This window comes from Danio rerio, chromosome 9, assembly GCF_052040795.2.
Source record: "Danio rerio strain M-AB ecotype USA chromosome 9, GRCz13ab, whole genome shotgun sequence".
NCBI classification, from domain to species: Eukaryota; Metazoa; Chordata; class Actinopteri; order Cypriniformes; family Danionidae; genus Danio; species Danio rerio.
The window spans coordinates 55,290,001-55,316,988 of NC_141029.1; the positions used below are offsets into that span (position 1 = coordinate 55,290,001).

Here is a 26,988-nt window from a genome sequence, read left to right on the forward strand (position 1 = left end):
GAGTGACAGCAGTGGTTTTAGTGTCAAACTGTTCAGTATGAGCAGGCCTATCATATGATATGTAGAATAAGTGTATTTGTGAAATAGTGTGTAAATGAAGCACATGTACTTTATTTTTGCTTTATTTTTGCTATTATAGCGCCACCTATGGTTTAATCCTCACAAAATTTTGCATATTTCTTCACATTGATATGGCACATGTGCTCACCAATTTCTGTGATATTTTGGCTCTTTCTTATTGGTTTACAGTTATTTAGGTTTGTGTGGACACGCCCCTTTTGGTAATGAGCCTGTTACAGCTATCTAAAATGGAAAGTTCAACTTTTTTTTGATAATTATTGATCTACTCAGTCCAGAGATTCATACAACACTGGTTTCGTTGCTATTGAGCTAAAAACCAGGGACTAGCTCGCAAAAGTAGTTTTTCATTAATTGATACATATTTAATGAACGGTGTGAGTGACAGAAGTGGTTTTAGTGTTAAACTGTTCGGTATGAGCAGGCCTATCATATGATATGTATTTTGTGTGGTTGCACAAAAGGTTGTGTAATACACAACCTATTACACACTAATAATACGTAAAATCGCCCCCTAGTGGCCGATTTCTTTCAAAATTCTTACAGACCTTGAAAAGCATGAGTCGAATATGCCCAGCGGGTTTCGTTCCGATCACTCATCGTTAACCTTGTTAAATGGCTGCTCAATTTTAATTGGCCAATGGTGGCTATGTTTTTTGACATGTGCTAATGTCCTTATAGTATGTTATGACAACTTGGTCAAAGACACTGCATGACAAGTTTCAAGTTGATTGGACTAATGGTTGTAAGGTTAGATTAATTTTTATATTTTTAAGCTTTATAGCGCCACCATGTGGCCAAAATCCGCGGGTTTTGCACTGTGACCTCAAATTGACCTTACACATGTGTGTACCAAGTTTGGTGATGATATCTCGTTCCGTTCAAAAGTTATGACTACAATTAGCATTTTTGCGTATTGTTTCGCGCGAGAGTAAAAATGTCAACTTTTTTTCAATAATTATTGACAATCAGTGTCCAGAGAACATTTGAGAGCTCCACTTTTGTTTGCACAGACCCAAGGATTTCAAATATGTAAATTATTTGATTCTACGACAAACGGTTTACAAATGGCGGCCAAAAATGTCTAAAATGTTGTTTTTTTGTGGTATAGCGCCACCTATGGTCCGATTAAGCTGATCTTTGGCCAGGGTCTAGTGTACCGGGGTACTACCATCTGGCCAAGTTTCAGCTCTCTAGGCCTTACGGTTTGGTCTGCCCAATAAAAACTAGGGCAGGAAAAAAAAATAAAAATAATAATAAAAATCTTAACAAATACAATAGGGTTTCAGCGCTTCGCGCTTGACCCCCTAATAACAATAATAATAATAATAGCAACAACAATAATGATAGCAACAATAATAATAATAATAATAATAATAATAATAATAATAATAACAATAATAATAATAATATTATTAATAATAATAATAACAATAATAATAATAGCAATAATAATAATAATATTAATAATAATAATAATAATAATAATAATAATAATAATAATAATAATAACAGCAATGGTAAGTATACACTTAAAGTAATACTTCACTGCCCAAAACGTAATTTATTTAATTTATTTATTTATGAAACATTGATGAGTTTTCTTTTGTTGAACATAAAAAGAGACATTTTGAAAAATGCTGGTAGGCATCACCCATTGACTTCCATACTATGCAAACAGCATAGTAGGAGAAAAGTCACGCACTCAAACCAGGGATTGAGGTTAAGTAACAAATCTATCAGTTGTGGTGTTGGAGCTAGAGATGCACTGATTGGAAGAAATCAGGTTTCTTATCTGGATTTGCAGGCAAAATTCATTGCAAACATTTTCTAGTACAAAGCGTGTAATTGAAAAGTTAACAGAGGTCAGAGATACTTACTTACTCTTACTTACTCCCAGGGCAATTTATATCAAAGTTGATATTTAGCCGCACAATATTGTGTTTCCTAACATCTAATTTTTAGGACGTGGGTTGTTAGCCCACCGCTTAACCCCCAACCTGGAGGACCAGGACATCCACACATACACTACGGATAATTTAGTTAATCCAATTCACCTATAGTGCATGTGTTTGGACTTGTGGGGGTAAGCGGAGCACCTGGAGAAAACCCACACCAACACAGGGAGAACATGCAAACTCCACACAGAAACGCTAACTGACCCAGCCGGGCCTAGAACCAGCGACCTTCTTGCGGTGTTGCTAACCACTGAGCCACCGCGCTGCCTGACATGAAACATGTAAATCAGTGCATCCCTAGCTGTATTGCGTGTTTGTGGAAGTGCTCACGGAAGTTCTTGTGTCTCTGCGGCAGGTCACGCAGGAAAACTCCTCTGATGAAGAGGATGAGGTGACTTAGGAGGATGAAGGGTGGAGGAAGAGCAGGTCGGCTGTGATACTCCTTTATCAGCTCGTACCGCTGAAACTTCCAGATGGTGTCTGTGTTGTCCTGAACCTCCTGAAACGTGTAGCTTTGATGCACAATGATAGATAAAATAATATTGACCATATATTGACAATGGAACAAGATAAAACCTGAGATGTGATAAAAGTAATAGGGGCTTTGTTTCAAAACCTGAGCCTACAGACAGCATTCTAAGGTAATTGTAATTAGTTCAAACTATAAAACTAAAAGCTTTTTTGCAATACAATCCCATTAAATGTAATATACACTTATAGGCCACTTTATTAGGTACACCTTACTAGTACTGGGTTGGACCCACTTTTGTTTTCAGAACTGCTTTAATCCTTCATGGCACAGATTCAACAAGGTACTGGAAATATTCCTGAGATTTTGCTCCATATTGACATGACAGCATCACGCAGTTGCTGCAGATTTAGAATCTCCCGTTCCACCACATCCCAAAGGTGCTCTATTGGATTGAGCTCTGGTGACTGTGGAGGCCATTTGAGTACAGTGAACTCATTGTCATGTTCAAGAAACCAGTCTGAGATGATTCACGCTTTATGACATGGCGTGTTATCCTGCTGGAAGTAGCCATCAGAAGATGAGGACACTGTGCTCATAAAGGGATGGACATGGTCAGCAACAATACTCAGGTAGACTGTGGCGTTGACACGGTGCTCAATTGGTACTAATGAACCCAAAGTGTGCCAAGAAAATATCCCCCACAACATTACACCACCACCACCAGCCTGAACTGTTGATAGAAGGCAGGATGGATCCATGCTTTCATGATGTTGACGACAAATTCTGACCTGAACATCCGATTGTGGCAGCAGAAATGAAGACTCATCAGAGCAGACAACGTTTCTCCAATCTTCTATTGTCCAGTTTTGGTGAGTCTGTGTGAATTGTAGCCTCAGTTTCCTGTTCTTAGCTGACAGGAGCGGCACCCGGTGTGGTCTTCTGCTGCTGTAGCCCATCCGCCTCAAGGTTGGACGTGTTGTGTGTTCAGAGATGCTCTTCTGCAGACCTCGGTTGTAGCGAGTGCTTATTTGAGTTACTGTTGCCTTTCTATCAGCTTGAACCAGTCTGGCCATTCTCCTGTGACCTCTAGAATCGACAAAGTATTTGCGCCCACAGAACTGCCGCTCACTGAATATTTTCTCTATTTCTGACCTTTTTCTGTAAACCCTAGAGATGGTTGTGCGTGAAAATCCGAGTAGATCAGCAATTTCTGAAATACTCTGATCAGCCCGTCTGGCACCAACAACCATGCCATGTTCAAAGTCCCTTAAATCCCCTTTCTTCCCCATTCTGTTGCTCGGTTTGAACTGCAGCAGATCGTCTTGACCATGTCTACATGCCTAAATGCATTGAGTTGCTGCCATGTGATTGGCTCATTAGAAATTTGCGTTAACACGCATTTGGACAGGTGTACCTAATAAAGTGGCCAGTGAGTGTGTATCTGTATGCATACATATAAGAATATTTAGAACCATGTCATTAGTTTGCAACACATAAACAACAAACTCTTTTGAAATGAAATCAAGTCTACTCATTAGGGTGTTATTGGTAAGCCCCATAGTGTATCATTTGGGATGCAACATTTTTGTCTGCTCACTCTGTTAGGTGTGTGTGTTGATGACTCACTTAAAGATGGCGATGAGCAGGTTGAGTAAAAGGATGTTGGCGAACAGCAGATAAACACACAGCATCATGATGGTCAGCCATTCTGGGAACACCGGAGTGTTATCGGCGTTCAGCATGGGACATTTGGGCTTCAGAGGATCCGAGGCGTTCACACTACAGCTGCTAATATCAAACAGAGTATCTGCATCACAAAACACAAAGATTACCGTTAGCACACTGAGCTGAATTTTGTTTAAAGTGTAGACATTTTGTATTTTAAATAAAAGCATATTCTTTAGAAATCTTTGTATTCAGTTTGTCCTAATTATAAAAAATGACACACATTCACTGAAACCTCTCAAATAAAACAGGAAAATGTAAATTTCAGTCATTTATTCAGTTATTGAACAGGCTTTTCAGGTTATTCATGACAATTTGCATCTGTTTAATGTTATTATTATTATTAGTATCATTTATTATATGCAAATTTATATTTGTTTTAATAAACACAAGTTCAGATTTGTCCACTTCACTGCAAAAAATGCTTTTCTTACTTAGATTTTTTGGCTTGTTTCTTGTCCAAATATCTAAAAATTCCTAAATCAAGAAGAATTTTCTACACAAGCACAACATATTGTCTTGTTTTGAGAAATAATATGCCATTATTAAGTGAGTTTTTTCTTAAAACAAGCAAAATAATCTGCCAATGGGGTAAGCAAAATAATCTTACTTCAAAAGAAAAAACAAGATTAATTTGCTTACCCCATTGGCAGATTATTTAGCTTGTTTTAAGAAAAAACTCACTTAATAATGGCATATTATTTCTCAAAACAAGACAATATGTTGTGCTTGTGTAGAAAATTCTTCTTGATATAAGAAATTTTAGATATTTAGACTAAAAACAAGACAAAAAATCTAAACAAGAAAAGCATTTTTTGCAGTGTTGTCGGGTTTTGGAGACGTCTGCATCGCCATATGGGGCATAAGAACAGGACATGTGTTTGGATATACCTCAGTTTTTTGACCGCACTTCATTATTAGCGTTCATTTTTCATTTTCTGGAGATTAGAACTGAATTTAGACATAGAATTGATCACATTTTTGTGCTTTGTGTGGGGTGCCATCTCACACCCCACACCTCCCTTTTCAAATGGTACATTTTCATACGACTGAACTCAAAATAGCCACTAAACTGACAAAACGTAAAATAGTAATATTTCCTCGTGAGATCACCTCAGTGCAGGGCTTCCCACAGGTTTGAAATATACTTGCACTGGTAGCCTGATTGGAAAACACCTTTTTCCCACAGCACATAAATGGTGAAATACATGCGACAAACAAAAACTAATGTGATTTTTAACATGATTTTTGTTTATTATGACACTGTTATACACCTTTTCTTATCAATGGGTTAAAGTTATTTTAAAAGGCTGTTGAAATAATAGAAATCCACTATTTCTCTTATTACTTTTATGCTATTATTTAGGAGACATGTGCACCCACTGAAAGGTAAAGGGTGCTATCTCTCTCTCTCTCTCTCTCTCTCTCTCTCTCTCTCTCTCTCTAAAGTTGCTGGATTAAAATGACATTGATAGTATTGTCAAAGCATTTTAGATATGTATAAAGTATGTAATATATTCACATCATCAAATAAATAAAATATACAGCAAATGAGAAATAAATATTAGATAAAAAAGTGTATATTATTTAAATAAGGCAAATTAGTTGATTATCCATTTCTGATGGTGTACAAATATTTTGCAGCCATTGTAGATGTCATTTTGTTCTCTCCGAGTATAAAGTTTATTAAATGATTAATCATTTAATATTTCTCTCGCGGCTGTGCACGCACAGTCAGCTGTGATGTGGTATTGCAAAAAACGCATACAAATAACGGCAACTTTAGAATGCGAAAGTAAACCCTGAATATTGGACATTTTTAGGAGATTCAGAAACTATGGTCGGATGCATTTTGGCAGAAAAGGCGCGTATCTGTGGGTCTGCAGAGCACATGAGAGTTTCTGTGTGACAGATCGCGCACACTAAGAATCAGCAGTAGGAAACGTGCAGAGCGAGAGAAGATTTTCCACTGGTTAATCGAGCGCAAATGTTTAGTTTTCTTGGACGGATACAAAAAAAGGTATGAGGTCTTTCTCTCTGAGATGGCTGTCAAATTGACGCTGATTCAGGCTTCTGGATGGGATGAAATTAAGCTTGCTAAGTGGACACAATTGGAACAGCAGTATATTTTATTGAAAAATTTCAGCTCACAGAATCATCTTGCGATCGCCATACGTTTGACGCCCCTGCTCTAAACACACCCAAAACTCATTAAGAGAATAAACACAACCCTGTTAGACCATGTGCCGGGGTCCGTCCTTAAAATAGCAAAAGTGAATTCGGACACGCCCCTTATGCGTTTGTGCCATGCGCTTAAGTCTTTACACCTAGATCAGTAAAATAGAGTCCTTTGTGTGTAAAACATATGAGAAAATGTGCCCCAGTAACGCATTTAAGATCATCAGAAGTGTACACAGTGCACTCTAGTGGATTTGTGAAAACAAAAATGGCAAGAAACCGTAGACCAGGGAACATATTTCTCGGTTCTCAAAAATGTAGCCCAGGGGACATATTTCCAATGAGTCTGGGTTTATTTGAATTATTCAAAGTAAAATATAAACTTCTCACTGTCTATATTAGTAGGGAAGTTGCCAAATATAGTGATGTAGGGCTCATAAACAGCTCCACGGATGATCCAGTTTAGTCTCTCTTCGTTTTCGATCAGAATGCCCTGTTTGGCTACTCCGTACGCCACAACCCAGATACTGAGCAGAAACATGAAGAAAAACAAATCCAACATCTGCGGAGACAAAGGCAGAGAGTCAGAAATGCACATTCACAACTGCTGTCATGCTAAACCAATTTTATGTGCACTAATATTCCTCATATCATTGACTATTCATATAGTTATTACTCCTTTTCCAAAGTTAGATTTAAGCAGGTGCATTTTTTTTCAGGTGCATTACTTAATTTAAAATGATTCATTTGACTTTTTTTATTAATTTTTCTTACATCAATTTTCTCACACGTGTCTTCTTGTATTTCTAATCCTAAATCTATGTTTATTTTAGTTTCAAATGGTGCAAAAAAGGGGGAGACAGATCACACTACACTCACAGATTCCAAAGTTAAAATTTTATCCAAAAGAAAAAAATAATTTATTTATTTTAATAGTTTGAAAACAAGTTGTTTGTTTATCTTTCTAAATAATTAATAATTATTAATTCTTTAAAGAAAATTAAATAAATATATATATATTTTGATTTTGTGAAGTTTATTTATAAACTAATTTTGAGAGGAGCTCGTGCTTATGATTGACCGCAGCTGGTCCCACATTAGCTAATGCATCATTCACCAATCAGATAATTCCTAACTCACTATAAATAACCAGAGTGTCTTACCTTAGCCATCTTCGTCTTGAAGAATCTCCCCTTCCACCCCCACTCCCCCCTTTTCCTTAACAGGGCGGCATGACGGCCCAGTGGTTAGCACTGTTGCCTCACAGCAAGAATGTCTCTGGTTCAGGTCTTGACCTGGCCAGGTGACATTTCTGTGCAGAGTTACATGTTCTCCCAGTGCTCGTGTGGGTTTCCCCCGGGTTCTCTGGTTTCATCCCACAGTCAAAAGACACGCAACATAGGTAAATCGACTAAACCAATAGGTCGACACAATAGGTGAGGTCAGCAGTTCATATTCATAGCAATGCTTAATCCGCCATTTGCCTTAACAAGCAAGGGAGTTTTCGAGACCTACCTAAGCTCAAACTCCCCTCTCGCCCTGCAAACGAGAGGGAGCCCAGGGCTCGAGGATTTTCTGAGCTCAGGGCTCTCTCCCAGGACAGCATGCCAAACAAGCTTTATTATCAGTCACCAGCTAAGTGTGGACTCTTGAAATACACGCAAAAAAAAAAAGATTGTTTTTTTTTTGTTTTTTTTAAGTTTTTTAAACAGTATTTTAACTTTAATTGCAAACCCACCATTCTCCTGACGATGATTATTTTGGGACCCAGAGTTCGACTGATGGAGAAGATGGCCATTAATCGCAGGCAGAATATGATGAAGTCGATGCAGAGGATGACTTTACCAATGTAAAACACAGTGTCCGAGGCCTGAAGTCTGCAGGACAAACACAGAGACTAGTTAACTGTGAAGCATGCTGATCTGAGGCTCATTATATGCAACTACTCAATTAAATTTGAAAGACTTTAAACATGATTCAATCTTTTTTAATAAACAGATTTTTCATTGCTTTCGGTTTTCATTAAAACTGTTAAAGTATTAAAGTACTAATACAAACATCTGCAGCTAAATGTTGCTTTTCAGTATTGTTCGTTGTTGTGTTAATGCATATACACTACCTGACAAAAGGAACAACAATAATAACTTCACTTCTAGTTGATCATTTGGTATTAGAAGTGGCTCATATGAAAGGCAAAGACCTTTAGATTACACTTATTTGACCACAATAAAATATGATCACGCCTTAATTTGAATGATTTCATTGGGACAGTAAGGTCTGACTCTGCTTAGACATAAGTCTTGTCACTGAACGGAAATAATGTCCAGTGTAGAATATAAAGTCCTGCTGCAGTGGAGACAGAATGAATATTGTGTCTGACTCCATCATGAGCTTGGAGGACTGCATCCATACATCTCTGACATGACTCACATCACTGATTAATAAAGTCATCTGGAATGGCAAAGAAAGCGTTCCTGCAGGACTCCCAGAGTTCATCAAGACTCTTCAGTAATCTTCAATGCCTCCTCTATCCTACACCAGACATGCTCAATAATGTTCATATCTGGTCATTGGGCTGGCCAATCCTTCTACGCTTTCAGTTCAAACTCAAACAAATATCAAACTAGGCATTTGATTGTTGCGAAAACTCAATGGTTAAAATTACATGTTGTGTCTTTAAAATAGAAAAAGAGTATTTCCATCTCAAAAGCTTTTTTTTTTAAACAAATGGTGTTCAAAATAATGTTAAAGGTGCAGTAGGTGATTGTCTTCAGAAGCATTTTTTTGTTCTGCTGGTTGAAACTCTCTTCACAGTCTAATAGTAATGATTACAGTAAATGATCTAAATGTGTTTATATGTATTTTTATATTTTGGGTAAGGCATGAAACAAAAAAATGTTCATCCAATTAAATAAAGTCAGACCGACATCTCTCATAATCCCGATAAGTAGCCCAATCTGTCTGTCAGCGAATGCAGATTTGAACAACTGCGCAGCCTTTTATACGCAGCTCCGTCGACCACTGTTGGTGCCATGCGTTCACGAGATAGGTGCGCGCGCCCGATCGGTAAAAACATGCTGAATCAAAACTTTTTAAAAACCTGAATCAATATTGGATTTACCTTTGCACGCTGGAGAAACTATTTAACAATGTCTGAAGGATTTCTCTTAGACAGGTCATGTTCTGTTTTAAAACTATTTAAGCTTCATGCAAAGCTGATGTAACGTTAAATGTTGTTACAAACGGGTTACATCTTTACAGAAGTGCTGTTCAGCCACTAAAATCTTCCGTTGAAAGATTGATAAGACTATTTTCAGCTTCATAAGGGACCTTTTACAGCATCGATAATGTAGATTTTAATTATGCCTAGTTCAGACTGCGTGATTTTAGCCCCGATTTTGGCTCGCCGACAGGTTTTGAGAAATCGCCGACAAATGCCTGAAATCACAGGCAAATTGCTGCTCGTGCACGTGAGTGACAATCACACAGTATGAACGATCAAAGACGCGATCTGAGAGAATCGCCGATGAGTCGCCGATGCCTGTGAGATATTTGGCGTGCTGAATATCTGGAGCTGTCGGCGATTCAAATCATGCCGTGTGAATTGAGTTTTGACTAAAAATAACATCAGTGATCGCCTACAGCCAATGAGAGAGCAGCTTTCACTTGTGTGTGCGTGTGTGTATACCTGCTGCAGGCCAGCGGGAGGCTGGGGGAGAAGTTGAAAGCGCTCTTTTTCGGTTTATTTGGACCCACGAAATGGAGGGAAAACTAGTGGAGGTTTGACAGGACTCAGGAGCAACCGTGTCTGTTTGACGTTTCATACAGAAAGAAATTAGTTTATTATCAACGTTGAGGAGAAATGGCTAATTCCCTTTAAACCCAGGTGAGCAAACTTGTACATGTTCTACCCCATTAAAGGCTTCTTTCTCATTATGTAGTTAATAACAAAAGATATATGACGTGTTTTTGGCTGTGAGACGTAGTTTGGACGAAGTTGTCGGCGATTCTCCCTATAGTAAAGTCATGCAATGTGAATGTCCATGTCGCCGATCCATCTTGCAGTGTAAACAAAGCAGCGACGAAACGCTAGCCCAGATAGCCATGCAGTGTGAAAACATCTGTGACACGACTAGTTTGAAAATCATGCAGTCTGAACTCGGCATTGGCTTAACAACAAAACACAAGTAAATAGTGCTATTCCGCCTAGTCTCTCCCTATATTGTTTATCATGCAACTCTAAATATTCACTCTGAAATCGCATGTCAGTTTGGCTTGCACGCCGCCAGACAAGCACTAGTCGCTTTTAACACATGAGAGAGGGTTCTTTTGCGGTGCTCGTGTTTCAGGAGGTGTGGCTCTAGACGGCAGGGGAGGGACTGTGATTCAGAGATTTATGCTAAGCTGTTAGCATTGTGAAAGATCCCCTACTGCACATTTAATGATGTAAATATTTTTTTCAAAATGAATGTGTATCAAAAAATGTGCACAACTGTTTTCAGCATTGCAAGGCAAATATAAGCAGTGTTGAATTAATCTTATTCACATGTGACTTTGTATTAGTGTTTGTTTACCTGCAGATTAGACCAGCAATGAACAGCACGATTGACAGCACATCCAGAATGTTCCACAGATCCTTGATGTACATCTTTGCTTTCCTCCGAAATCCAGAGCCGTCAAAGTCATGATAGAGCTGTGAAAGCATTTTAAAATATCTTTGCCATGATGACAGCACATAATATTTTGATGAAGTTGATGCTAGCATTCAGCTTAAATTGTCATTTAAAGACTTTTAAAGACTAGGTTAATTAGGCAAGTTAGGGTAATTAGGAACGTCATTGTATAATAGTGGTTTGTTCTGTAGACAATCCAAAACAAATATTGCTTAAAGGGGCCACAAATATTGACCTTAAAATGGCTTTAATAAAATCAAAAACTGCTTTTATTCTAGCCGAAATAAAACAAATAAGACTTTTTTCAGAAGACAAAATCGTTAAACATAATTTGGGAAACATTTGAAAAAGAAAATACAAATTTTGACTTTAACTGTATGTGTTTGTGTCTTACCTGTCGAATCTCCTCACACACCAGCGACGTGAGCCACACATACAGCAGCAGTTCCCTCCATGATGGCGAGGTCTGGAAATCGATCATGAGCACCACAGCAAACAGCCACAGGAAGCCGAAATATGAGGCGATGTTCCAGTAAAACTTGACTTGAGGAGACTTGAGGAAACTCATCAGACGAGACGAACAGTTCAAAGGCTTCAGCTCAGACTTCTGTGAAAATCCACTGACACACAATAATAATCACTCATTATTCAGAGCATGTTAATAATCATTTATTCATTTTCTTTTCAGCTTAGTCCCTTTATTAACCTGGGTTCGCCACAGCAGAATGAACCGCCGACTTATCCAGCATATGTTTTACACTGCGCATGCCCTTCAAGCCGCAACCCATCACTGGAAAACATCCATACATCCACTCATTCACACACATACACTACGGACAATTTAGCCTACCCAATTCCCCTATAGCGCGTGTGTTTGGACTGTGGGGGAAACCGGAGCACCCGGAGGAAACCGACACCAACACGTGGAGAACATGCAAACTCCACACAGCAACGCCAACTGGCTAAGCCACGGCTCGAACCAGCAACCTTCTTGCTGTGAGGCAAACATGCTACCCACTGCGCCTTTGTGCAGCCCCATGTTAGTATGCCTCTCTCTATTTCTATATATATATATATATATATATATATATATATATATATATATATATATATATATATATATATATATATATATATATATTATCATAATTATTATTATGACAAAAATATTATAAAAATATTATTCAACAAAAATATAAACATAATATATAAATATAGGAACAAATTTTGATAAAGAATAATATTTCAAAGTGTATATATTAATGATATTATTATTTTTGTAGTTGTTATTATTGTTATTATTGAATTAAAAAAGTAAAGTATTAAAAGGGTAAATGAAGCATTTATGGATGTATTCATATAATAGTAATAATATTAAAAAATGATAATAATAATAATAATAATAACATTTCACATTATCAGAAATAAAATTAATTCCTAAATCATCCAAAGTATTATTGTGTATAAAAATATGATGCAAACACAATTTAGATTAATTTAATTCTGAATAATTTTGATTTTAAATATACAAACCCAACAACAACATATGTTTGCAATATTCATCATAACAGGAAAAACAATAACACCAGAAAAATTGGTTCTGCATTTTGGTTATGTAATATAATGTCACGTTAGCAAGATCAAACAGGAACAAAAAGTTGCGGATCCAAGTGCAGTTTTAATTACAATGTGCATCAAACAGAAAAACAAGGTGTTCAAAGTGCAAAGTACAAATAAACAATAAAACAAGAAACACAAAACAGAGACAGGGCTCAGGAATCAGAAAATCTAAACTTACAGGAACATGGAGACAAGATGGACAAACGACGCAGTGACAAACAGAGGTGAAATGGTTGTATAAATAGTCCAGGAAATTAACAGGAAACAGGAACAGCTGTGAGCCAATCAGTGTACGTGGACCGGGTGTAATGCGCATGGTATGTATGAACTTGTAGTCTTTTGGGCGCTGTAGTCAATTCTCAAAGTCTGTGAACTACAGCGCCCTCCGGTGGTCACTGACCATCATGACAGTACCCCCTCTTTAAAGAGCGGCTACCAGACGCTCCAAGAACAGTCCAAGGGGGGGGGGGGTGTTGTTAAGCGGAGCAGGAACAAGGGGAGGGATGGGAGGGTCAGACCAGGGTAGGTCCATGGGTCAGGCGCCCCAGCAGGAAGCCAGGGTGCAGCCGGAGAATCAGTCCCAAACAGTGGGAAGGACCACCAGGGAGGGGCGGGAGGGATGACCCATGGATGATCCCGCAGGAGACACAAGGCAGGAGGTTTTAGGAGAGCCGGCTGGAGAGGCAACTGGACTGGAGCAGGCGGAACTGGAGGTAGCTGGACTGGGGTCGGCGGGACAGGAGGCAGCTGGGCTGGAGCCGGCGGGACAGGAGGCAGCTGGGCTGGAGCCGGCGGGACTGGAGGCAGCTGGGCTGGAGCCGGCGGGACTGGAGGCAGCTGGGCTGGAGCCGGCGGGACTGGAGGCAGCTGGGCTGGAGCCGGCGGACTGGAGGCAGCTGGGCTGGAGCCGGCGGGACTGGAGGCAGCTGGGCTGGAGCCGGCGGGACTGGAGGCAGCTGGGCTGGAGCCGGCGGGACTGGAGGCAGCTGGGCTGGAGTCGGCAGAGCAGGGAGCCCGAGCGAGGTCGGCAAATCAAGGAGCCGGACTGGAACAGGCAGGGCATGGAGCCGGACTGGGGCCGGCAGGGCAAGACGTCTGGGAGGTGCCGGCAGGGCAAGACGTCTGGATGGCGTTGGTAATGCGAGGAGCCGGGCTGGGGCCGGCAGGGCGAGGAGCCGGGCTGGGGCCGGCAGGGCGAGGAGCCGGGCTGGGGCCGGCAGGGCGAGGAGCCTGGGTGGCGCCGGTAAAGCCAGGAGTCGGACTAGAACTGGCATTGTGCTGCGCTCTGGGGCTGGAGCCGACACTGGCGGGCGCTCGGGGGCTGGAGCCGACACTGGCGGGCGCTCGGGGGCGGGAGCCGACACTGGCGGGCGCTCGGGGGCGGGAGCCGACACTGGCGGGCGCTCGGGGGCGGGAGCCGACACTGGCGGGCGCTCGGGGGCGGGAGCCGACACTGGCGGGCGCTCGGGGGAGGGAGTTGACACTGGCGGGCGCTCGGGGGCGGGAGCCGACACTGGCGGGCGCTCGGGGGCGGGAGCCGACACTGGCGGGCGCTCGGGGGCGGGAGCCGACACTGGCGGGCGCTCGGGGGCGGGAGCCGACACTGGCGGGCGCTCGGGGCGGGAGCAGACACTGGCGGGCGCTCGGGGGCTGGAGCCGACACTGGCGGGCGCTCGGGGGCTGGAGCCGACACTGGCGGGCGCTCGGGGGCTGGAGCCGACACTGGCGGGCGCTCGGGGGCCGACACTGGCGGGCGCTCGGGGGCTGGAGCCGACACTGGCGGGCGCTCGGGGGCTGGAGCCGACACTGGCGGGCGCTCGGGGGCTGGAGCCGACACTGGCGGGCGCTCGGGGGCTGGAGCCGACACTGGCGGGCGCTCGGGGGCTGGAGCCGACACTGGCGGGCGCTCTGGGGCTGGAGCCGACACTGGTGGACTTTCTGGGGCGTGAGCAGTTCTGTTCCTACGCCTCCTCCGTCTGGTGGTTTGAGATGGGAGAGCATAGTTAACAGGTGAGGGAGCTTGCTCTGGAGCTGGAGCCGACACTGGCGGGCATTGTGGGACTGGAGCAGACACTGGGGTTCCACACAGTTCAAGCAGGCTCTCCAGAGGCTCAGAAAAAGGTGATCTTCGGACAGCCCGACGCGGATAAGGACGCAACTCCAACCCAGCCTCTCTCCTCCTTCCCATAGATACATCAGCCGGCCCTGAAAATATCCCTCTCTGTTGCCCTACACTCAGACCGCCCTCCTGAGGGTTCTCCTCCTTCAGGGCAACAGAGAGAGGGGAGCCGGAGATTAATAAGGCCACCTCAATAAAACGATAAAGGTTCCAGTCGTCCTCGTATGGTGGCATGAGGGAACGAACTGGTTCCAAAAGTCCTCCCCGGAAAAACATCATCAGCAAAAGATCACTGTGAGAGCTCTTCGGGGCTAGCTCCGGTGGTCACTGACCATCATGACATATAATAATAATAATAATAATAATAATAATAATAATAATAATAATAACATCTTGCAATATAAAAAAAAGAACTATTAAATAATCAAAAGAATTAATGTGTAAAAATTATTATGATACAAAAACAACTTATTATTACTACTCTTATTATTATTGCCGTTTGGTATTATTATGTATTCTAATAATTATTATAATTGTAAATATACAACAACAACATCTTTATATAATATTTATCATTACAGCAAATAATATTAAATGTATTATTGTGTGAAAAACAATAACACCAGAAAAATTGGTTCTGCATTTTGGTTATGTAATAATAATAATAATAATAATACAAAAAAAAAAAAACAACAACAGTAATAATAATAATAATAATAATAATAATAATAATAATAATAAAACATCTTAGGTACAATTACCCTTATTATTTATATTATTATTGTTTTATTGGTATTAATTCTAATAATTATCAATATTTATATTATATTAAATGTATTATTATGTGAAAAATTATAATACTATAAAAATTCTGCAATTTGTTTAAGCAACTAAAATAAATATAAATATAATAATAATAATAATAATAATAATAATAATAATAATAATGCAATAAGTAATAATTAATTGTTCTAAAAAAAAATATTTTTTTAATGATTTTGAATATTGGTTAATTAACACCTAAACATAATTAATAATTTGTATAATGCTACCATCAGGTAATTTTAATATAATGCATGCCACTCACTCATGCTTACAAATACAGATGCTTGTGACTCCACTAACCGTAAATGACGTTTGATTTTGCCGTCTGACTGTCCAGCAAACACAGACTCCATGGCCAGTTTCTGCTGCTCCGTCCGTTCGGCCTGTCTCTGAATGTCTTCATCCCGTCTGCAACAGTTCAATTTAATATTATTAATAGATAGAAAGGCATTAAATGTCACAGTTTGGGGTAAAAGGAGATGTAAAGTTTGAACTGTAAATATTATTCGGTGCAGTGCTGCCCTCTAACGGTGTCTGCATGCAATTACAGCCCTGTGATTTAAGCTCTGATGATGTAAAAAGTTGGTCATCATTAATTAAAGACACATTGCACTACACTCATCTCATCATAAAAAAAAAAAAACTTTAGATTTTTAGCTGGAATGGCTGGGGGGGAAGTTATGTTAAATAAATGAAAGCAATCACACTCTTTAATTACAAAAGTACTGGATCAACACATTTATTAGCTATATTACAGCCCTGAGAAAATCCTGTTCAGTGTCAGGACATTACCAAAGGCCTTTAGTCTCTTTTCTGGAGTATCTACACTTTCTTCCATTTCTTGGTTGCATGTTTTTTGTGTTTTGTATTTGGGTTTGGTTTTGTATTTTTTGTAAAGGAGTAAAATCAATATAGGCACAATTTGTCTTACATATATCTGAATATAAAACAGTTTTGACCTGAAGGTCAGGAAGCCGGTGTAGATGAGAGGAAAGAAGATCATGCAGAGCAGCACTTTCCAGTGTGGATTATCTACAGACAGCTCTCCACACCAGATCTGAGTCAGAAGAGCCTGAAACACATACAAAACATCAATAACAACTGCTTTCACAGGTTCTGCAACAGTTTTAAGGCTCGGACACTTTTCGCTCATGCAAACAGAGTACGCACACAGACTTTTAATAGCAGCCAGCCAGCTTTAGCGCTTCCAGTGAACTATCTTTCGATTAGAAAACAGCCACGTTTAAGGGCTATTTTATTGAACATTTTGATTTGGAACAAAGCCCGAGACCTACCCAACAAAAAGAGTTAAATAAAAATAAAAACAGTAATATTGCAATAATAAGTACAAAGTCAGGATTGAAACATAAATGATACAGCCTCTCTCATATTTAACCAAAATTGTCAACACAGGCTCATTCTGAAAACGTAGTCCCATGGACGTTTCTGGAGACTGTGAATTATGTAGCCACAGGTACGTGTGGCTGCATTTAATTTTTTTAAGCGAACGCTACGGGGCGGTACTCTCTTTTAATTCTTTTTCATTTGTAAAGATATTTGCGTATCCTATGTGTATTAAGCAATGTTTAAGAGAGGTGCACAACTAACGCGCTCTGTGCTGGACTTTAGACCTGCCTTGATCTGGTCTATTGTGCAGTCTATTATAGTTCCTCAAAATAGCAGCGCGCCAGCAATGCACCTTAACACGCCTCCTTTTTTAGACCAGAATGCCTATGGGCGCACATATGAGCGCAGATGCATTTGCTATTTAAACAGCATGCTGCAAAATGTCAAAACGACTCTTGCGCCAAACTGAAACAAGCAAACAACTATTGCGTCACACCTTGCGCCTCATCAGTGGCGCCTGCAGCCGTACGGCTGTACGCACTGTGCGGACCTACCAAGAGAGGGCGCGAATTATTGCCGCTTTTTATTTATTTATTAATTTATTTGTGACATAATTTAAATTGATTATTAAACAGTATACACTACAGCTGCCTACTTACATTTACATGTAGTCATTTAGCAGACGCTTTTATCCAAAGCGACTTACAAATGAGGACAAGGAAGCAATTTACACAACTAAGAGCAACAATGAATAAGTGCTGTAGGCAAGTTTCAGGTCTGTAAAGTCTAAGAAGGGAAGTATTAGTAGTATTAGTATTTTTTTTTTTTTGGTGGGTACAGTTAGTGTGATATTCAGAGAGGCAATTACAGATTAGGAAGTGAAGTGGAGACTAAATAGTTGAGTTTTTAGTCGTTTCTTGAAAGTAGCGAGTGACTCTGCTGTTCTGATGCAGTTAGGGAGTTCATTCCACCAACTGGGCAGATTGAGCGTGAGCGTGAGCGAAAGTGATTTCTTCCCTCTTTGGGAGGGAACCACGAGGCGACGTTTATTCACAGAACGCAAGTTTCTAAAGGGCACATAAATCTGCAGAAGCGAGAGCAGATAAGAAGGAGCAAGGCCAGAAGTCACTTTGTAGGCAAACATCAGAGCTTTGAATTTGATGCGAGCAGCAACTGGCAGCCAGTGCAAACGGATGAGCAGCGGAGTGACATGTGCTCGTTTAGGTTCATTAAAGACCACTCGTGCTGCTGCGTTCTGGAGCAGTTGAAGAGGCTTGATAGAGTTAGCTGGAAGCCCGGCTAGTAGAGAGTTGCAGTAATCCAGTTTGGAGAGAACAAGAGCTTGAACAAGGAGTTGAGCTGCATGTTCAGATAAGAAGGGTCGGATCTTTCTGATGTTATAGATTGCGAATCTGCACGATCGAGCAGTTCTAGAAATGTGGTCAGAGAAGTTTAGTTGGTCATCAATCGTTACTCCAAGGCTTTTCACCATTTTGGATGCAGTAATGGTTGCCCCATCCATCTGGATTGAAAAGTTATGGTGTAGAGTCGAGTTGGCAGAAACTACAAGCATTTCCCTTTTTGCGAGGTTCAGCTGAAGATGATGATCTTTCATCCAGTGTGAAATATCCAACAGGCAGGCTGAGATACGAGCTGGAACCGAGGGATCATCAGGATGAAAAGAGAGGTATAGCTGGGTATCATCAGCGTAGCAGTGGTAGGAGAATCCATGTCTCTGGATGACTGGTCCTAGAGATGATGTGTAGATGGAGAAGAGAATTGGCCCAAGAACAGAGCCTTGAGGTACCCCAGTGTTTAGATGCTGTAGGTTGGACACCTCTCCCCTCCAAGACACCCTGAATGACCTGTCAGTGAGGTAAGATCTGAACCATTGTATAACAGTGCCCGCAACACCCAGTGACTCGAGCGTAGATAGCAGGATCTGGTGGTTGACAGTGTCAAAAGCAGCTGACAAGTCCAGCAAAATGAGGACTGATGATTTAGAGTCTGCTTTAGCCAGTCTGAGATCCTCCACGACCGAGAGCAGGGCAGTCTCAGTTGAGTGGCCTTTCTTAAAGCCGGATTGCTTGTTGTCCATGAGATCGTAGAGTAAGAAAGTCCAGAACTTGATTTGATTGAACACTACTTTCTCCAGAATCTTGGCCATGAATGGAAGCAGGGATACTGGTCTGTAGTTTTCAAGTAGCGTATGGTCTAGGTTGGGTTTCTTTAGCAGTGGGGTTACCCTAGCCTGCTTAAATGAAGTGGGGAATAAACCAGAGTCAAGAGATGTGTTAATTATGTGAGTCAGTGTTGGTATGACTGCAGGAGAGATGGCTTGCAAGAGATGAGAGGGAATGGGATCGAGTGGACAGGTGGCTGCATGGCTAGATAGCACGAGTTCCATAAATCGTTCATAAATCGTTCTGAGAACACTTGGGTATGGTTTCGGTTGTTTTTCCACTGAGGACTCCGGGAGAGAACTTAACCAACAGCTACATGCACTGCTGAAAGACTTTTTTTCTGCTGTGCATCGAATTAAGACACGCTTAACATTACTGATGTTCACAATCCTATAGCTACATACTATATCCATGAAACACGAACTTGCAGCCTCTTTGAACAACGAGGAAATAACTGCACTTCAGACAAGCCAGATGTCTTGTTTTGTGATTTAATGCCGGCTATACCACCCGAAGGACGGTTAAGGTATGTTGAGATGTCGGCCGTCACCGGTGAAAGTCTAATCTTTTATTACTTTATTGGGGTTGTGTTTGAAAGCTTTAGTGGCACTGTAGCTGTCCAAGGTACTGTTGTGTGAGTTAAATTATAACTGTTGTGTGAGTTAAATTATATAAAATAAACAGGTCAAATTAATGAATAAATAAAATAAATATGGATGTCGGTATAGTTTTTACTCAAAAAATTTAAAAAAAAAAATTACAATTCAGTTAAATATAATTTAGACATTTAAGGGGGCATGTTACATGTTTCTGTGTGTTTTTTTTTTCTTTTTCTCAGTGATCTTTAATACATACTGGGTAGCTACGCAAAATATTTTCTAAAATGTCAAGCAGGATTTTGTCTATGGCTTTAATAATGAAGATAATAAAATATTAAAACAAACAAAAATGAAATAATAAAAATGCAAAGATAAAAGAGCAGAATTTTGCTAAATTATAAAAAATTGTTTGTTTCTTTTTACCTGATGCATTCGTTATTTTATGTTTGATTACTGAAATAACAGCCATCGGAACGGGGTGGGCGGTGCTGGATTTGTGCGTACCTTGGAATGAAATCCTGCAGGCGCCCCTGCGCCTCATTGCACTGGGTGTATGATAGGGCCCTCTAACTTCCATATACTGAATGTCGTAGGCCCTTTATTCTCAACGGAGGATAAAATAAAGGATTTTCTTTTTGTTATTTGTATCTTTGTTTATTCGACTTTTTCACTTGATTTTACTTTATAAATAAAAGTTTATTTTATTGATTTTCTTCACTGGAGTGGGCATTGACTTCATTTTCAGAAATCCATCAAGTTACCCTGTGTAGTAAAGTATAAATGCTAATTTGTTTGTTTACCAATCATTATAAAGATCCTTTAACTAAACTCTAGCTAAGAAATATAGCCAAGAGAGGATCCTGGTTTATCTTTATTTAATTAGGGTAATTAAATAAAGGTGATCCAGCACAAAACACACACACACTAAAGCCTGGTTTATACATCTGCGTCAAGTGATCGGCGTGACCCACGGCTCATGCAACGCGCATAGCTGTGCATTCATACTTTTACACGCTGCTTCTGTTAGTCTGCATTAACACTTCCGAAACGCTAGTTGGCAGTGAGGTGTTTATGTTCCTCTGTGTCGAGTTTTGTGTTTTGTTTTTTCTGAACGCTTCCTTAATGTTCAAGTGGCTCAAACTAGCTTACTTTGAGGCAGGAACCGGCGGACGTGCAACAACTTTAATCACAAGGTAAACACAAAATAAAACTTTCCATCCGGAGCTCCTTCACGGGACTCCACACTTGTAAACAGTTGCTTCAACGGACTTGTGCGGACCTCGGTCCCGCCCACACTCATCAGCGCTACCAAGCCGACCAATCACAGAGCTTGAGCTACATGTCGATGTGACGTGTAGTTACATTTTTTGAGAGGTGCACGTCAGCAACGCCGACGGCCACAGCGAGGGCTATGTGTCTACACGTAGGGGGCCGTAGCATACACATGCATTTGAGGCAGAAGTAAATCAGCCTTAACACATTAGACCTGTCAATATGGTCGAAAACCTAAATTTGAGTTTCTTTCTTAAATATAAGCAAAAATTGAATTATAGTCTAAAGGCAATACTTAAAGGAGCACTTCACTTTTTTTGGAAAATGAAAAAGTAATTTCACAGCTCCTCTAGAGATAAACTCTTGAGCTTTACCTTTTTTTAAGCAAATCACACTATCATTTAGCTTAGTTTTTAGCTTAGCTTAGCATAGATCATTGAATCAGATTAGACTGTTAGCATCTGACAGCAGAGCATCCCGTCTGTTTACCGTTCACTCACCTGAACTCCGGAGTGAGCGATGAAGCTTTTATCGTGAGCCTCCAGAGCGAGCCACAGGCATGTGCTTCTGCCCCATGATGGAGAGATGCGGATGAGCAGCTTCTGCGCCCGCTGCGCGTCCCAGCTGTGGCACTCGCTGAACACACCTGCACAGGTCACAGGGTCAGAGATCATAGATTAAAGGGTAATGGGTTAAAGGTAAGAGTTAAGTAAGCAAAAGGGTCTAAGTTTACAAGTGCACAGGGGGCCCAGGGTAAAAGGATGCAGTGTCAGAAGTCATTGGGTACAAGGTCAGAGTTAAAAGGCCAAAAGTCAAGGTTAGAGTTAAAAGGGCAAAAAGGTCAGAGGTCACAGGGAAGCGAGTACAAGGTCGGATGTCACAAGGAAGCGAGTACAGGGTGAAAGGTGACAGGTTCAGAGGTCACTGAGTTAAAAAGGACAACACCAGAAGTCATAGGGTCAGATGGTGTAGGGTTAGAGGTAGGAGTTCAAAATGGTGAAAAGGTCAGAGGTTATAGGTAAGCACAGTGTTTGATGTAAAAGTTAAGAGGTAACAAGGTCAGAGGTCACAGAGAAAAAGAGTACAGTGTTACAAATCATAGGGTCAGAAGTCAAAGATAAGAGGTAAGAATAAAAGGGCACTGTGTCAGAAGTCATAGGGTCAGAGGTCAAAAGCAAGAGGTAAGAATAAAAGGACACTGCGTCAGAAGTCATAGGGTCAGAGGTCAAAAGCAAGAGGTAAGAATAAAAGGGCACTGCGTCAGAAGTCATAGGGTCAGGGGTCAAAGGTAAGAATAAAAGGGCACTGCGCCAGAAGTCATAGGGTCAGAGGTCAAAGGTAAAAGGTAAAGAAGTAAGAATGAAAGGGCACTGCGTCAGAAGTCATAGGGTCAGAGGTCAAAGGTCAAAGGTAAGAGGTAAGAATAAAAGGGCACTGCGTCAGAAGTCATAGGGTCAGAGGTCAAAGGTAAGAATAAAAGGCCACTGCGTCAAAAGTCATAGGGTCAGAGGTCAAAGGTAAGATGTAAAGAGGTAAGAATGAAAGGGCACTGCGTCATAAGTCATAGGGTCAGAGGTCAAAGGTAAGAGGTAATGAGGTAAGAATGAAAGGGCACTGCGTCAGAAGTCATAGGGTCAGAGGTCAAAGGTAAGAATAAAAGGGCACTGCGCCAGAAGTCATAGGGTCAGAGGTCAAAGGTAAGAGGTAAGAATGAAAGGGCACTGCGTCAGAAGTCATAGGGTCAGAGGTCAAAGGTAAGAATAAAAGGGCACTGCGTCATAAGTCATAGGGTCAGAGGTCAAAGGTAAGAGGTAATGAGGTAAGAATGAAAGGGCACTGCGTCAGAAGTCATAGGGTCAGAGGTCACAGGATCAGATGTCAAAGGTCAGAGGTAATGGGGTCAGGGGTCAGAGAGTAAAGGGTGATGGGGTACCGATGGCCTGTTTCTCGTAGTGGTTGGCGAGCTCCAGCATCTCTGTAGCCTCTTCACTGTCATCCTCTCCGCTCTCCTGCGCTAGCTTCCTCAAGATCTTACTGGCGGCCAGAGCAGCAGCGATACAGTCTCTGCACTGCAAACACACACACACATTACACTGATGGTAATTAAAAGTCCCATGGAGTTCTTTGAAATGTGCATTTTCTTATTCAATGTTGGAAGTAATCTAAACTAAAAAATGAAGAGTGGGGTGTAAAGTAGCTAGTATTGTTGTCAGTATTGTTGCTGACCATGTTCATCCCTTTATGACCACAGTGTACTCATCTTCCGATGGCTACTTCCAGCAGGATAACGCACCATGTCATAAAGCGTGAATCCTCTCAGACTGGTTTCTTAAACATGACAATGAGTTTACTGTACTCAAATGGCCTCCACAGTCCCCAGAACTCAATCCAATAGAGCACCTTTGGGATGTGGTGAAATGGGAGTTTCGCATCATGGATGTGCAGCCGACAAATTAGCAGCAACTGTGTGATGCTATCATGTCAATATGGAGCAAAATCTGAGGAATATTTACAGTATCTTGTTGAATATATGCCATGAAAGATTAAGGCAGTTCTGAAGGCAAAAGTGGGTCCAACTCGGTACTAGTAAGGTGTTCCTAATAAAGTGGCCAGTGAGTGTAAATTTTTTTTAATATACATTTTGAGAATTTAGTTAAAATAGTTTATTAAACAATTTATCTATTTATTATTATTTATTGTTTACAAAAAATACATACATATATATATATATATATATATATAAATATAAAAAATATATAATTTTATATAAAAAAAAATAAAATTTTGATTTTAAAAACAATAGATGTATATTGTAATGAATTTGCATTGTGTAGAAATATCTGCTGTCCTGTACCTGCTCCCAACCGATCTCCGCCAGCTCTCTGTTATTCTGCACTACAGCCCAGAGGAACAGATCCCGTCCAGGATCCCAAACTGTGTCTGCGCTCCATTCCTCACCCGAACATGGAAGATCCAGAGCACCTTTAGACGGCACCTGAGAGACACACACACACAAACACAAAAACACACTGACTGCAACACATCTGACTTCACACAAAGCATTCACAGATAGCCTAATAAAAACAATTATTATTACTGTTAACAAATAACATTTTTTATTAAATCAATTATTTATAATTCAATAAAAAATTTTTTTTGTATATTTTAAGTGGAAAAGATCATATTTTAATTTTTAAGTGTAAACTTTTGGATCAATATGAGACATTTAAAATTAGGGACCTTTTAATATATGCAATAATAATATAATACAAATAAAAAGAGAGTAAATAAGAGTAAAAAAAACATTTTTAGAACAGAAATAAAAAAATGAAATGTTTTAAGGCAACATTAAAAATGGACAATATTTAGCATCATGTTGAAGTTAATATGAATACTAAAGTTTCATTTATATAGAAATATTTAAATAGAAAAAACACAACAAAAGACAAATTCATTCATTCATTCATTCATTTTCTTGTCTGCTTAGTCCCTTTATTTATCCGGGGTGGCCACAGCAGAATGAACCGCCAACTTATCTAGCAGGTTTTTACGCAGCGGATGCCCTTCCAGCCGCAACCCATCTCTGGGAAACATCCACACACTCATTCACACACACACTCATACACTACGGACAATTTAGCCTACCCAATTCACCTGTACCGCATGTCTTTGGACTGTGGGGGAAACCGGAGCACCCGGAGGAAACCCACGCGAATGCAGGGAGAACATGCAAACTCCACACAGAAACGCCAACTGAGCCGAGGTTCGAACCAGCGACCTTTCTCCGCTTCAGTGATGTCCAGCGGCAGAATAACAGCTCGTTAATTCATGCTCGTGCAGATTATGAGACGGACAAAAGTAACTAATGCATGCCATTCTTTTACTTATTTTCGTGTTGTCAGATTCACAGAGCAAACAGCTCCCGGTAGGAATAATTCGAGTGAACATAAAACAAAGCCGATTGAAACTTTCTTGCTCTGCTCAGCTGCACAGAAGACAGCGAGCTCACATAATCCAGCATGCGTGTCGAACTACACTACCCACAATACACTTCGCTATGGACTACAAATCCCGTAAATATTCCATTTCCCCTCTCCTACAACACTAGTGTGCAACTAATGCAAAACTGATAGTAAAATAGTTTTACATTTGGTTTTGTAGTTCGGGCCTAAATAAATGTTTGTTGCCGTTTTTAATCGTTTTAAGTTCATTTGATTGACTATATATAAACCATTTGACATTATTGACGCATTTATTGGGTAAAATTGCTAGTTTTTACTGTCATTCAATGTGTTTTGGTCATTATCAATGCACTGTCACTTTAATTGAGCGTGAGCAGCGCGTCAAAAATAGACCCAGCGCCGAAACTATCGCTGCACTGCTGCTTCGGCGACGCTCACGCCTCGCTCTGACGCGCTGCTGCTGCGTGCGGTATGAAAGCTCTCATCTGTTAACATGGACGCCGAAAACACACGCGCTGCTCACGCTCTGCTCACGCGCCGCTGACGCTTGCGGTGTGAAACAGGCGTAAGCCGAAGGAGGGGCGAAGCAGTGGCGCAGTAGGTAGTGCTGTCACCTCACAGCAAGAAGGTCGCTGGTTCGAGCCTCGGCTCAGTTGGCAATTCTGTGTGGAGTTTGCATGTTCTTCCTGCGTTCGCGTGGGTTTCCTCCGGGTGCTCCGGTTTCCCCCACAGTCCAAAGACATGCGGTACAGGTGAATTGGGTAGGCTAAATTGTCCGTAGTGTATGAGCGTGTGTGTGATTGTGTGTATGGATGTTTCCCAGAGATGGGTTGCGGCTGGAAGGGCATTCGCTGTGTAAAAACATGCTGGATAAGTTGGCGGTTCATTCCGCTGTGGCGACCCCGGATTAATAAAGGGACTAATAAGCGGAAAAAATAAGTCGACAAGAAAATGAATGAATGAATGAATGAATGAATAAGCTGAAGGAAAATGAATGAATAACTGACCAATGGCATAGTTTTGGTTTGAACAATATTTATTTTTTATTACTTATTCATTTATTTTTAATGACCATATTAACAGGTAGATATTGTGGGTTTGTAATTGCAAGTGTTGAATATTGAGGTGGTAAGAATAACTTGCCTTTAAGCGCACATCATCTTTAGTGGGCTTGTATCGAGAAGCAATGTACAGCGGTTGTGTGAAGCTGCCCAGCAGGTGTCGCACTTCTTCAGAGACGTGACTCAGGCAGACCTTCCTGCTGCCGGGCAGTGGCTCCTGCCCGCGCCGCATCTTTCCGCCCTGGACCCGTTTGGCCAATTTGCGAAGGAAGAAGCAGGAGGGCAGATGAGAGTAGAGCTCGCAGAGAGTCTCCTCACGCTCCAGAAACTCACGCACACACACACCGTTCTCCAGCAGGAGGCGCACAAACTCGGGCTTATCACCAACCAGAGCGGAGAACATGGCTGGATGCAGATCACTGGACTGAGAGGAAAACAGGCAAAAGATTAAATAAAATACATGTAAAAATAAATAAATAAAACAAATATGCATTCTTCATTATTATTGTTATATACCAACATTATTAAAATAATACACATATATATGTGTTTTGCTATAGAGCAGAGCATATAGACTGCAAACACATTATGTACAATTTAGAGCGAGTTTTAAGTGTTTTTTTATGTGTTTGGTTTGCAGAAATAGGAGTGAGGTTTCTACCCCCCCTGCAATATAGATTGAAGACCAGTAAGGAATCGTCACAAGGGGCCGATTAAACCTCTTGGTAAACAAGTGGTCACTCACAGTGATTTTGGGCTCCAGACGTCCTGGCACCTATAGCCATGAATGTCAGAGCAGTAAGAAATATAGCATTGGAGGGTGATCACATTCTTCAGCTACGGCCTGTATGCAACAGTTAAATACTGTGATTTCCAGATTGCAGACCTCCCTGCTGTATAAACACAATATCACATT

The 26,988-nt window shown here is 40.9% G+C and overlaps 1 protein-coding gene and 2 long non-coding RNA genes across 12 annotated transcripts in view; 1 reads left to right on the forward strand and 2 right to left on the reverse strand.

The window, feature by feature from the left end:
- The window catches only part of LOC147835447 (uncharacterized), a 479,758-nt gene that overhangs the window by 180,314 nt on the left and 272,456 nt on the right, over positions 1-26,988 (reverse strand). The window lies entirely within an intron of this gene.
- LOC147842463 (uncharacterized) overlaps positions 1-26,988 on the forward strand; it is a 758,429-nt gene that overhangs the window by 37,976 nt on the left and 693,465 nt on the right. The window lies entirely within an intron of this gene.
- trpm2 (transient receptor potential cation channel, subfamily M, member 2) overlaps positions 1-26,988 on the reverse strand; it is a 92,743-nt gene that overhangs the window by 26,821 nt on the left and 38,934 nt on the right. For all 10 annotated transcript variants that reach the window (XM_087267171.1, XM_087267179.1, XM_087267176.1 and 7 more), the window contains 12 exon segments: positions 26,155-26,496; positions 23,904-24,044; positions 22,983-23,118; positions 21,550-21,695; positions 16,608-16,720; positions 15,949-16,056; positions 11,479-11,704; positions 10,986-11,104; positions 8,150-8,288; positions 6,802-6,973; positions 4,135-4,315; positions 2,367-2,548 (listed from right to left, as the gene is read on the reverse strand). In XM_087267171.1, the coding sequence (XP_087123297.1) occupies positions 2,367-2,548; positions 4,135-4,315; positions 6,802-6,973; positions 8,150-8,288; positions 10,986-11,104; positions 11,479-11,704; positions 15,949-16,056; positions 16,608-16,720; positions 21,550-21,695; positions 22,983-23,118; positions 23,904-24,044; positions 26,155-26,496 (2,005 nt within the window).